The sequence below is a fragment of the Dermacentor silvarum genome, chromosome 7 (assembly GCF_013339745.2).
Source record: "Dermacentor silvarum isolate Dsil-2018 chromosome 7, BIME_Dsil_1.4, whole genome shotgun sequence".
Lineage (NCBI taxonomy): Eukaryota > Metazoa > Arthropoda > Arachnida > Ixodida > Ixodidae > Dermacentor > Dermacentor silvarum.
Window position 1 is genome coordinate 149103816 of NC_051160.1, and position 12920 is coordinate 149116735.

Sequence of the window (12920 nt, forward strand, 5' to 3'; positions counted from 1 at the left end):
ACCTCCATCAGTTGCAGCTTTAAGTTTTCCGGATGAGGGCTGATCGACCGGCCCAGGGTTGGGCCAGTGTACAGGCGGCGCTGTGGCGAGATGGTGCGACGTGGTGTGAGCGGGAAGGTCGTCCAGTTGTTCACTGTGTTGCGGCAGGGTAGTCGGCAATGTCACGAGGTCACACGCTGTGTTCGCTGCACGTTTACGGGGAACCCTCCTAGTCCCATTTCGCGGTATCGGCATGCGCGGTAGACTGGCCCGCCTAGCAGAGCAGGCGGTGATCGGTAGCGTGCCAGACGTCTGTCTTCATTCTTGGTTAGTTGCGCTGGCCGGCGGGTGGACGATCTGGTGGCAGCGGACGACGGAACTGAGGCGTTACAGGGCCCTGGAACGGGCGCGGAGGGGTATTTTGACGGCACCGAGTATCATCGCTTCTAGCTGTAGTGACGGCGATGTGGGAATTCTGGTAGTTCCCGCGACCGCTGAAATTCTTCCTTGACTATGTTAGAGATCAAGGCTGCTTGGGCCGTGACCTTGGGCTCAACTTCTGCAGCTCTTCCAGTACAACCGCTCTGATTATCTCGCGCCGGTCGTAGGTGCCCAGCGATTGAGCTTCGGCGTAGTTGTCAGCGCGCGGTGGATGTATTGCCTGGAGCGAATTTCGAGAAAGGGTCTAGTCAGCTCATCCATGAAAAGGGTGATGTCCTCGTTTGGTAGTTGTATTCGGGTTTCCAATAGAGCTTCGGCCCTTTCCTTGAGTACTACACTCGCCATGGTCTTCAAGAAGTTCTTCCAAAATTGGTCCCACGTCGCTAGGGTTGTCTCTCTGTTCGCGAACGAGGTCCGAGCCACGCCATCCAAAGAAATATGAACATGGCGCAGCTTCTCCTCGCTGCTCGAGTTCTTGAGCATCGCTGGCATCTCGTATGTCTCCGGCCAGGTTACAGGGTCTTCAAACGATGATCCACAATACGTTGATGGCTCCTTAGGCTGCCAGAGTATGATGACCGCTGACGATGCTGGGTTCGTTATCGTGGCTCCCGACTTTGTCTTCCTCGTTGTGACGGCTAGGAGCCCGAGCGGAGATCAATCGGCGAAAAATGTTTTGCCCCATTTAGGCAATCAAGGGCCTCATTGGTACGAGGCAATGCAAACACGGCCTTTTTGGTAATCTTGGTGAGGTGGCGATAATCGTTACAAAATCTCCAGGTGTGTTTTTTTTTGTTGACCAGGACAACTGACTAGGTCCACGGGCTAGCGGAAAGCTCGATGACTTTATCTTCTCGACTTCTCTTTGAATGATGTTGCGCTTTCCAGCAGACACACGGTAAGAGCCGCGATGGACGAGACTTGTGTCTCCGGTGGAAATCCGATGAGTGACGACGGCTGTCTGGCTGAGCGGGCCGTCATCCAAATAAAAAAATATCGTGGTAACTGAAGAGTATCAACATCACCTAGATAGCACAAGGCCTACAGACTCCGATCAATGACTTCATGCTACCTGGCTCGACTGCCACAGAATCTAATTGGGATGCTCCCGCGTAATCAACCGTGATTGTGACGTCAGCACTTTCGTTATGCCAGCCTTCACAATGAAAATTTTGTGCCAGGTGTTGACAGTACGCGCCTAAGGTCTTTAGTTTGAGCTGAAGATTGGTCGGTAGCGATTACCTTATTGATGTCGTGGTAGGGTTACGAAGCCGAGCTGTAGCACGCGATGATTATGCGATTATGCACGTGACGATTATGATCAGTGATTATGCGACGCTTAGCACGTGGTGTTTTTCGAATCTTTGACGACGACGAAAAGCAATCCCTGTATTACTTGCCACCTTGAGCAGTTCTTGCCCATCCCTAGGAAGACTGATTAATATCGTAAGTTGATTCAGGAAGAGGCATCGCTGATGTAGCTTCTGTAGAATCCGTGAGAACAAATCTATAGCTGACAGCTACAGCTTCCTCAATGTATGCAGTCTTATTGCCCTTGTTCAGGTGTTTATACTGCTAGTACATGTTAGCCACCATTACCTGCGATTTTCCTCCGTGCATATGGATGATACCGCTCGCGACGCCAATTTCACGGTCGAGTAGAAGGTGTTGGTCGTTCTCGACGATGGCTTCAATCTCTCCGGCTCTTGCTGACAGAGGCAGAAATAGCGGGCGCGAGTGGAGATATCTGGCACTCGGGAACAGGTGTCAGACAGGCCACTGTGATGTTACCGGGAAGGACATTTGCAACACAGCCAAAGCTGTGAACGGGAAGTCAAGTATATTTATCCACAATGGTGACAATGGTACTTGGTAGCGTGACGGCATGCTGCTGAATAACGTCGACAAGCGGAGAGACGATGTAGTGGCCATCAGGAACGTCGTTGAGCGTTAAAAAGTGCAGTAGAGGCGGCTTGAGGCGGCAACAGGGTGAATCCGCCAGCAAACAGGGATGGAGGATGTGCATCAAAAACAAAGTTGCTCTCGGAAGGAAGGTCCAACTGCACGACACAGATAGCGCAGCCTATAAGGGCAGATTGGGTGAAAAGTTTAGCTCCAAAATCAGGTCATGCGGACAGCGCTCCAACACAATAAATAAGACGGTTGTTTGATGGCCGGGAATCGTTACTCGTGCTGTACCCATGCTGACAGCCGGTGGCGTGCTGCCATCGGCAACGCGTAATGTGCACAGTGCGGCAGGCGTGAGGACTTTCTGAGGCTTTTTCGAAGGGGGGCACTCATTACAGTCATCTGCGAAATGGTGTCGACGAGGGACTTGAGTGGCACTCCATCCACCTCAACGTCCAGTATACTTCTACGGCTAGGTAATCTTATCAGAGGATTTCCAGGCCGGGTCGTTGATGTATAGTCACCGCCGGGAGCCGCACCAACTAGTTTTCCGGTGGCATCAGCGCAGGGAAAGAAGATCGGCGGGCCTGCGGCAGAGTTTGACGACTTAGGGACAATGGTGACTGGCTGCTTCGGAAGGTCGTCGGTGCGTTGCCAGTATTTATCGCCGGAGGGCGCACAGAGAAACGGCGAGAACCTTGATCTGGACGGTAGGACGAGAGGCTGCACCTAGGGCGTGATGACCAACGATTACGGCAATAACGAGCGATATGTCCAACATGCGAGCTGTTGAAACAAATCGGCCGATTGTCCGGTGTTCTCCAGTTGGCCAGGTTAAGACATCGAGTTGGAAACGCTAAAAACTGGGAAGCAGTTGTTGGGTGGGGCCGGTCCTGACTGGCAGTGGCATCGGAATGGGGCAGAGAGGCGGGAGGCCTCAATTTGCCATCTCTTGTCTGACAACAGTCTGTATAAGCGAGACAGAACATGCGTTGTCTTGCAAATGCTGACGAGGAAGGGCTGGAAATATGGCCTCGAGCTCGCGACGAATAAACGGCGTCAAATTTTCTTGTGCAGACAGATGAGGTCCACGCGGCTGGTCATCACATGAAGATGTCGATGCTGTATTTGGTAATCCATTGATCTGCTGAGTAATACGGTGACTCTTCATCAGTTCGAAATTGCGGCATTCTTTAATGATCGGGTCCACCGAGTTAACGTTCTTGCAGATAAGCAGGCTGAATGCGTCATCTGCTATTTCCTTCAGTATGTGGCCGATCTTTTCCGTCTCGTTCAACTTTACGGCAGAGCGTGAGGACATCTTTATTATACGCCAGGAAAGATTCCGTCGATGTTTGAGCACGGGTGGATAGCTCCTTCTTTGCTGCCAGCTGACGGCCAACGGGCTTTCCAGAGAGGTCTAGAATCTTCTTCTTGCAGACGTCTCAGCTTGTTATGTCGTGTTCTTGGGTCTCGACCCTGCTAGCGCTGTCTCTCGGAGGTAGAATATCACATTCGACAGCATTAGCGTTGCGTCCCACCGAATATTTTCGCTTACACGCTGACACAGAAAATCCAGCTACCTTAACCTATAATTTATTGCCAGGCGCCGCCGTGAAGGCTGCCTTGCTGTGAACTAGACTCCTAATCTGTGGTTTTGCCTTGTCCGTCTGGATCTTTACCACGTCCTTTTTCAATTTGGCCATCCTAGTGTTAACAGACGCTACCGCTTCAGTTAGTTGCTTGAGCACGTCTTTGACTTTGGCTAGACTGTCTTTGAACTGAGTGCAAAAATCAGCTTCCTAGCTCCCTGCCAGCCTGTCAAGTGCCCTCTTTTTAGAGGCTCTAGTGTCTGACTGGGCATCAATAGGAACCTCCGCGTTAGTAACCTCTTCAGCAACGACTGCTGGGGGTCGAAGTGGAGAAGGCGCGGGCGGAGAGGGGTGACATGTATCCCTCTCTTTCCTCAGTTCCGGAATTTCTGCCCTGAGTTGTTCTACCATGCTGCGCAGACTAGCACTTTCGTTTTGAACTTGCGCGACTACCGCGTCCCTGCTTTGCTTTCCTTTAGGTTTGTGCCCCCCTTTACCTGTGGCTGCTGCTGTTAAGTGTTGACTTTGGAAGCCCACATTCCTCGGCTTTCGTTTCGCTCGGCGATGCGAACGACGGGGCCCTGGAGTGGGATCTTTCCTCTAGATCCCTGAGCGCCCCCCTGGATCCTGGAGCGCCCCTCGAGCGAGAGCGACTCTTCTGACACTGCTGCGACGCTTCGCCTGTCCTCGCCAGCGGTGGGAAGTCTTAAGTTTCGTCATAGTCTGGTAACGTGCCGAATGTGGCGGCGGATCTCACCTGTCTCTGCCTTTCGCTTATCCTGTGACTAACGATGTACGGGACTTGGAAATGATGCTTGCATTTCTTGTCCGCCGTGGGATGAGGCCCTCCGCATAGCTTGCAAACGGGCTTGCAATCGTGGCCCTCCGATGGGAATCATTTACCGCAGCCTCTACAGGCAAACGTCGGCGCGATGGCCGGCCCATCCGCAGATGTAACAATCCCCCGTTTGTCTTCTAAACAGAGTGCATCGAAACATGCTACTGCCACAAATGACGTAGTTGGGAACTGTGAGGCCGTCGAACAATATCACGGTCGTCGTGGAGTTCTTGATCCGCTTGTCCTGGAGCGCCGTGGGATTCTTTCCATGAACGATGAGTGACTGGAGTTGTGTGGGACTGATGTCTACGTCGACACCTCTGATCACCCCTTTGCACGTGTCGCCCTAAGCGGCCATGTAGGCGCTCACCTCGTAGGTTCTGATTCTGACAAAGATGTTGCTATTTTTGGAGTAAGCAATGGCGTTTCTTTCCACCAGATCGGGTGTAAAAATAATGGACGAACCAATTCGTTACAGGCTATCGATTTGTTGCCGCATCGCTCCTAACCCCACATCGGACGCATCTCTCGAGTCAACATGGACGGTGCCGAATGGAACAAGCTCGGCACAAAGGTGGACGTCAGCAGGCGCTTGACCTTTCGGAAGCTGCTTTACTGGTCATCTGACCTCGTGAATGGCTCGTTCTTACAAAGCAAAATTGTGAAATGCTGAAGTACTTCTGCAAGACGCGGCACAATAATTATGTTACATATTACGAACCCTAAAATACAGCATAGTTCAGCGGCATTTGTAGGTATTTGCGTAGCAATCTCTTCGCTGCTTTTTTTACCAATAGTCTAAACGTCTCTTGATTATCTCGACAGCTGATCGATTGATGCTTCCGTCCACTTAAATCCAAGCGCTTCTGGAACGTCTGCATTACGTACGGGTATCACTGATTAAATTGCTTCGCATTTCATTAGGATGTGCTGAGTGGTCTCCAAATTTTGGCTGCAGCCTACACATGCCTCCTCATGTGGTGAATATTTGCTTCGGTATGTTTTTTCTACTTGGGCAGCCAGCTCGAGCCACATATACCAAGACACTTCCCTTCGTCTTCCCTTCGCTTCTGCTCCAGCAGGAAAAAAAAAGATCCATAACAGTTAATAACGGTTTTGGTTGACATGCAAGCACTTTCGAAGCAAAGTAACGATATAACGTAGTACTAAGGTTTCTCATTCAGGGAATTCTGCATTCTGAGATCGGGCTCAGTGCCTTGAGTCAAGGAATTGAGCATGATCTCAGAAGTAGCCGGTTATCGAGTGTATTTGCCGTAATTCGAGACCGCTGTTCCAATAAAACAAACGAACACAAACGAAGGATAAAACTTCGGTAACAAAGTGATGTAACCGCCACAGAATCGCTGGTCTTCCACTGCACCCCAGTGGAAGGGCTGACAGGGTTATTGCGATAGCAATCTTATGGATACTCAAAGCGGATTACTACCGCCGGCCTCGTCGTCACCATCGCCGTCGCCGTGAGCTTCCGTATGAACTACAACGGCGTTGAAATCGTCGCCACGTGCAGTATGCTGTATGTGCAAGTGCAGGCACGCGTCTCTCGCGCGCTTTCACTGGGAGCGAACGCAAAGCGGAGGGCAAACGCGAATTCTTCCGTCGCGCAAAAGGCTGTGGAGGGACGGGAGGGTAGGCGACATTTAGCGGCGGCACCAAGTAGCATGACGTCATATATCGGAGTGCGTAGGCCTGTGCTATCTAGGTGGTGTTGGTTCGCTGCGAACGCGGGCACAACGCTGACGTGTCTCGTTCTGATCTCGTCGAAAACCTCCGAGCCGCCGCCAGAGGCACAGGCTGCAGTCACCAACGCCGCACGCGTTCGATGTGAACGGGGGCAAAACGCCGTCGGCGTCGACAACAGTTCTTCGCGTTGCTTGGTTCTGCTACATGTCCAAGTCTATACAGCTGATAAGACTACTATCCTTACTCCGTATAGCTTCTCTACTAATTTTCTATCGCAATTATTGCTTCGATATGGGGTGAAACTGCGACATTTCTTTATTTATATACGCATTTGGTGCCGCAGTTAAACGTTGCCTCCCCTCCCTCCCTCCCGTGACCCCATGGCCTTTCGCACGACGGAAGAAGTCGCGTTTGCTCTCCGGCGTGCGTTCGCTCTCCGTGAAAGCGCGCGTCCCTCGCGCGCTTTCACTTGTACATACAGCACACGGCGCGCGCAGACGATTACATCGCCGTTGAACTTTATACGGAACATCACGGCGACGGTGACGACGACGCCAACGGCAAAAATCCGCTTGGAGTGTCCATATAAGTGTATCGCAATAAAGAAAACGCACTCATTCAGCAAAAAAATGAAAAGAAGGCAAAAGCTTGCACTAAGCAGCGCAAAGCTCAAGGCACAGCGAAGTTAGGCCGAAATGCCGACAACGCGTTCCACCGCGTGGCAATGCCGACACAAGTTCCAGCAGACCCAATCCGTGAATGCGTGTCTCTCTCGGACTTACGGCCGCCACTGCGCGATGCATAGCGCAGCTTGCAACACCAACACCGCGTTCCACCGCGTTGAAATGCCCACAACGTGTTCCAGCAGATCCGCTTCCGTGAATGCGTCTCTCTCTCTCTCGCTCTCATTTCCTTTATCTCTCTCCCGAGCATAGCACGCAAAATCTCTTCACCACGCAGAGCATTGGCACGAGCACCTGCGAACACGCCAGCTGTGGACGAAGACGACGATGCTCGACCGCAATCATATGGTTCGCATAAATACCTTGGTGTCATACGATGACAAGCTTGTCTGGCGCGCTCACATTGAACATATCGCAACAAAGGCAGAACGTGCAGTAGCTATGCTCCACCGGCTCAGTCACCGTCGCTCTGGACTACGCAGGGATACTTTAATGACGATGTATAAAATGTATATTCGGCCCATATTAGAATTCGTTTGCGAGTTATTTTCCGATGGTCCCGCCTATAAAATTAAACCTCTGATACTATGAGAAAGAAAAGCTCTACGATTATGCCTTGGACTACCTAGATTCGTTGCCAACACTGTTTTATATCAGGAAGCTAATATACCCACTCTAGATGGTAGATTCCACATGCTTACGGTTCATTTTTTTTAATTATGAATTTTCAAGGAGGCGTGCACAATACATATTTTTCACTGAACCGTCTGAGTTTTTTAACGTATCGTGGTCGCAATTACACGTTCCTCAGATAATATTTGTGCACGCACAGTTACAACAATTGAATGTGTCATTACGTCAAGTTTGCAATTGGAATAATGCCTTAACAGACCTCAAAATTGAATTCGAGGACATATTTCCAAATCATGTTAAACTATTGCCTAGTAGACATTTAAAAAATATAATAAAAGACCAGCTCAACCAGTGAGCTACTGACAACATAATAGCTACCGACCTTTCCATGTGCAATGAGAAGGCAGGAGTGGGGATCTTCTCTGAACCTCTTCAATGGTCTTACTCTCTTCGCCTTCCCGACTTAACACCCATTTTTCAGGCAGAACTAATAGCGATTAAATTAGCCCTACGAAAAATTCCCCAAAATGATTCATTAGCTGTTATTGTGACTGATTCACTGTCTGTATGCACAGCACTTACAGCCTCATCAAATTCAAAAATTTTGCGAACACTTTATTCAATGGCTCCTTCGTACTTGCGGCAACTATACTTGCTTTGGGTACCGGGACATCGCGGTTCGCACTTGAATGAAATGGCTGATTCACTCGCACGAGCATCACTTAATGGCCCTGTCATATCTGTTTGGCCGACATCAGCTTATGTCACCGCGGCAAGGTACAGAAATTTCTCTATATCGCATAATTCCGCAAAATCTATTTTAACATCGTCTTCTGATTTCCCCAATCTTTGCTTCTCATGGAATAATAATTGGTGTACATCAAGGCAATTGGAAGTTTCCATTACAAAATTGACATGCCATATACCGCCTCTAAATTTTTACTTACACAGGTCTGGTCTCGCTGTGCCTCCTTTATGTTCTTTCCGCAATGAATCCGAATCCATGGAGCTTTCTTTCCTTTCTTGCCGCCCATGTTTAAAACAAGGAAAAATCTTAGAAATTGTATTTCGGGAACAGCCTATTATTAACCTCACCAACCATTCTCTCCTTTGGGGCGACTTCACTGGGACACAGTCACAGGGATGCTTTTCTTGCAGTTCACAATTTCATTAGAAATACAAAAAGATTACCTTACTGAATTTATAGAATTATGAATTATTCCTATTATTTCACTTCTATACGACAAAATTGCTTTATATCAAAATTAGGATTAAATCTCTAATTAAGTTTTTGTTAAATTTCTTATAAACATAGTTGAAACCGCCTGCTTCTTGGCCAATCCCCCGTAGTGGGCATGCGCCAAAGTTTAGGAAACTAGACAAGACAAGATAAATGCATGTTTTGCAAGCGTGGAGGTAAGCCGACGGCTGCCCGGGTGTGTTTCAACCGAAGAGCTTTCAGGAGGGATTCGTGGTTTCTACAAAGAAATCGTATCGAGTGTAAGATTTCTAACAGCGCGGTTTTCGAACGATTACCTGCTCAGTGTGAAACAGAAAAAAAACTGGATTGTGCTTCGTGTGACATTGTTTTCCCTGTGCCCTTGTACAGGTCCATGTACAGTGGAGGCCCAGGCAGTGATTTTTCTTCAAGAGAGTTAAAACAACGCAGGTGCCGCCACGAACAAGAGCTTTCTTTTTTACATTAGGCCCCGGAACATTAGCAATTAAGCTTTTGGGGAAAGGAATTGTTTTACCATGGGGATAAGGATGCACGGCCTGCACGAATTATTTTTGTGAGAGCATGCACTGGTTTGTTGAAATCCATTAAGCATTAGCGGAAGCCCCCGAGTGGCTCTCAAGAGTAGAGCCGCTTGCGGATTTGCACGAATTCTAATTAGACGTCGCCAGCACGATGGTGGGTGAATACGCCTTCCCCTAAGGTTTATTGTAATTCTTATTGTGACTGTTCCTTTTGTGAAATGTTATGTGTCACAGCTAGGCAATAACGAAAAAAGTGGCTGTATAGCCTAGTACTTACGACGCTCGCCTTGGGACCATGGGAACGTGGGCTCGAATCCCGCCTCGGCAAGAAAGCTTATTTTCATTTATTTATTTCTTCATTACCGATAATGATAGTTTCTTGATACGAACCACAAATTACGGCTGGCTTAAACTGCTTCGTTGTTAAGAATCAGCCCCCCACGATGTCACCGTTAACTTTGATCTTTGTGCGGATGTTTCTTGTGTGCGCATTTCACGGCTACCATCGAAAATGTTAAACCAACTCACAATTAACCTATATTTCTGACACCAAAAAGCACAGCAAGACGGGAGCATGATAGAGCTACGCTAACCATGGTGCCAGCAAAAGCCGCCTTGACGATAACGTAGGGAACTAGGGAGGAAAGTCGAAAAGGAAAGATAGTAACAGTGTAAAATGTGGCGATGGCGCCGAAATTATCCACTCAGTTTTATTTCCGTTAGTATTTTGAGTTCCCTTTACCAGGAGTTGGAAAAAAGTTTTAGGAAGAGTTAGCGCTAAACCATTATAGACTCCATTACGCGAAAATCTGTTATGGACGGGGGCGTGACCGAATGATGGTACGAAATATAAGGCCGATGGTGCAAAGAGTAAACTAATTATCGTTGATCCCTTTTTCACTGGAATCGGTAGAACATGAAAGTGAAACGTGTCTTCACAGAAGCTGTTGCATGTTTGCTGGCGCACAGCGTCCCACTGCAAGTCGCTGCGGCGACGGTAAGAGCATTTTGTACTGACTCCGTAGTGTCTTGGGCAGACAGTTCAGTTGCGACACGCTTAGCTCCAGGAATACGAGTGGCAGAGTTCGCTGCGTGCTCAGTTCTGTTTCAAGCTGGCGTGTCTCTCGCTGGACTAAAGCGGGATTCGCACGTTGACGTCATTGCCTTTCTGCACTGATTAGCTCAGAAAGCTCGATACTGGCTGGTTTCAGCCGCGCACGTAGCTCAACGATTTGCTTCTTCAGCAGCGGTTCGTACCTTGCGAGGAGGCGCCATAATAACGTGTACCGATGAGTAAACATAGGTTACTAGACTTCAAGGCGCACATGTCACACCCCTTGACAAGTGACACCGTACGTTGCTGTTAAGAATGATGGTTGGTTGGCATCCCCTTCGAAATGGGTGGGTGACAAGTAGTCACCTAGCCTGCTTCAGTTAACGAGGTCAAACTACATGCAGCATGCAAATGCTGTATGCAATCGCTGCATGTCGGGACACCTGGTGGAATATAACGGAACTGCATTGCAAATTTCACACGTATTGACACTACGCGGCGCGCATGTCACCTCACGTGACAAATGACACGATACGATGCTAATGAGGATGATGATGATTCAATGGCATTACCTTTGGAACGGGACGTCCACAAACTGTCACCTGCATACTTGAATTGATCAGGTATGTCATACATGTTTTTATCACAGAAGTATTTATGCATGTACATCATCTTATTTTGTTCCTCAACACTACTCTATCCACTTTGTACCTCTACCTGTGCATCTGCTACATGGCGTTCTACCTGGTGTTATAATCTGCAACTGCAATGCAAAGGGCGGGGCCGCGCTTGAAAGCCAGCCAGCTTGATTTAATCAGGTACAGAATATATATTTTTTCTAGCCTTGTCGCATAAATTTCCCTAAACTTATTTTTCTTACTCAAACCTTCTCCAACTACTTTGTACCGCTACCTACGCATTTGCTACATGGCGGTCTTTATGGTGTAATAATATGCAAAACCAATGCAAAGTTTGCCCGTATTTTTTATTTATTTTATTTCGTGATACTGTCAATCCCATTAGGGATTTTTACAGGAGTGGGTTGCAAGGGTTTGTATACATTGTGGAACAGGCATTCACATAAGTGTACAATAGGGCGTATTGACGCTACGGGGCGCGCATGTCACATCGCTTATCTCCTCGCGCGCGCGGATGCGTTTAAATTGAATTTTTCCGCTGCAAGCTAGCAAGCCCTGGTGCGGCTCAGTGGTAAAGTAACTGAGTCCGGCGCAGCGGGTTCGGTTTCGACCCCAACGGGAAGTGGGTATTTTTTGTCTTATTCCCGGCGATAGGTGATACGGACACCGGCGGCTGAGGCAGCAGCGGACACCATCACCAACCGAAAAGGCTATTGTAATGAGCCCTTAACAGCTTACGTTGTAAAACAGAGGCGCCATGAGCCCCCTCACGGTGGGACACTTGCTGATGACCTGCGGCAAAAGGCACTTGCGATATGTAAGATATTCGCTGGTCGTCGCCTATTCCCTGGAGAATGATTATCTATGGAAGGCATTGTTTTGACTTGCACACCCTGTGCTTCGCGCAACTAGGCGATCAGTGTTCCCCATTGCAGCTCAGGGTGATTACTGGCTCAAAAAAAGGTAATAGAGACGTGTCTCTGACAGCACTGAAAAATAAGTATAAGTGCGACTCTGTGTCGCGTCATTGCTTGCAAATTGTGGTAAACTATGTCGCGAAGTTTACTGTTGCGACGTGTCTCTGACAGCACTGAAAAATAAGTATAAGTGCGACTCTGTGTCGCGTCATTGCTTGCAAATTGTGGTAAACTATGTCGCGAAGTTTACTGTACGCTACATAGGTTGAAGGATGAAGCGCATCGAGGCTTTAATGCTCGTCATTTGACGTACGTGTGTGCGTGCGCGCATGAGTGAGTTGTTTCTCTTGCGATAGCAAATTGCAATTGGCGTAGCAATTACATGGACACTTCAAGTGACTTTTTTCCGCCGCCATCGCCATGATGTTCCGCCTAAAATCCAAGGGCGATAACACTGTCGCCGCTCAATCTCTCTCAACAGCTCAATCTCGCGCGCTCAAGCGAGGAAAGCGGGAAGGAAGCGCACCGTCTTCTGTTGCTCAACCGGGGGTAGGGGAGGGAGGGGTGGTCGCAGTGTACTCCGGCAGCAACTGCATACTGCGTGGCCGGGCGCGCCCTATCTTGCAAATGATCCGGGTTTGGGGCAGGGTGTAGACAGTTCCTACCTTTGTGGGTTCTGCATGCTCGCCTGTCAGCTTGCGTTGAATAGAGAGCCCGAAAAGTCACTTCATTCGCTGCTGCAGGCGCGCTTCCTCATACCAGCGTTTCGAGACGG

At 48.9% G+C, this 12920-nt stretch overlaps 1 protein-coding gene across 1 annotated transcript in view; it reads right to left on the reverse strand.

Moving 5' to 3' along the window:
* Window positions 1–502: 502 nt before the first annotated feature.
* Window positions 503–12920, reverse strand: part of LOC119459273 (testis-specific H1 histone-like) — a 44090-nt gene continuing 31672 nt past the window's right edge. The window contains exon 3 of the mRNA XM_037721086.1: window positions 503–640. Within this exon, the coding sequence (XP_037577014.1) occupies window positions 503–640 (138 nt within the window). The remainder of the gene's footprint in view (window positions 641–12920) is intronic.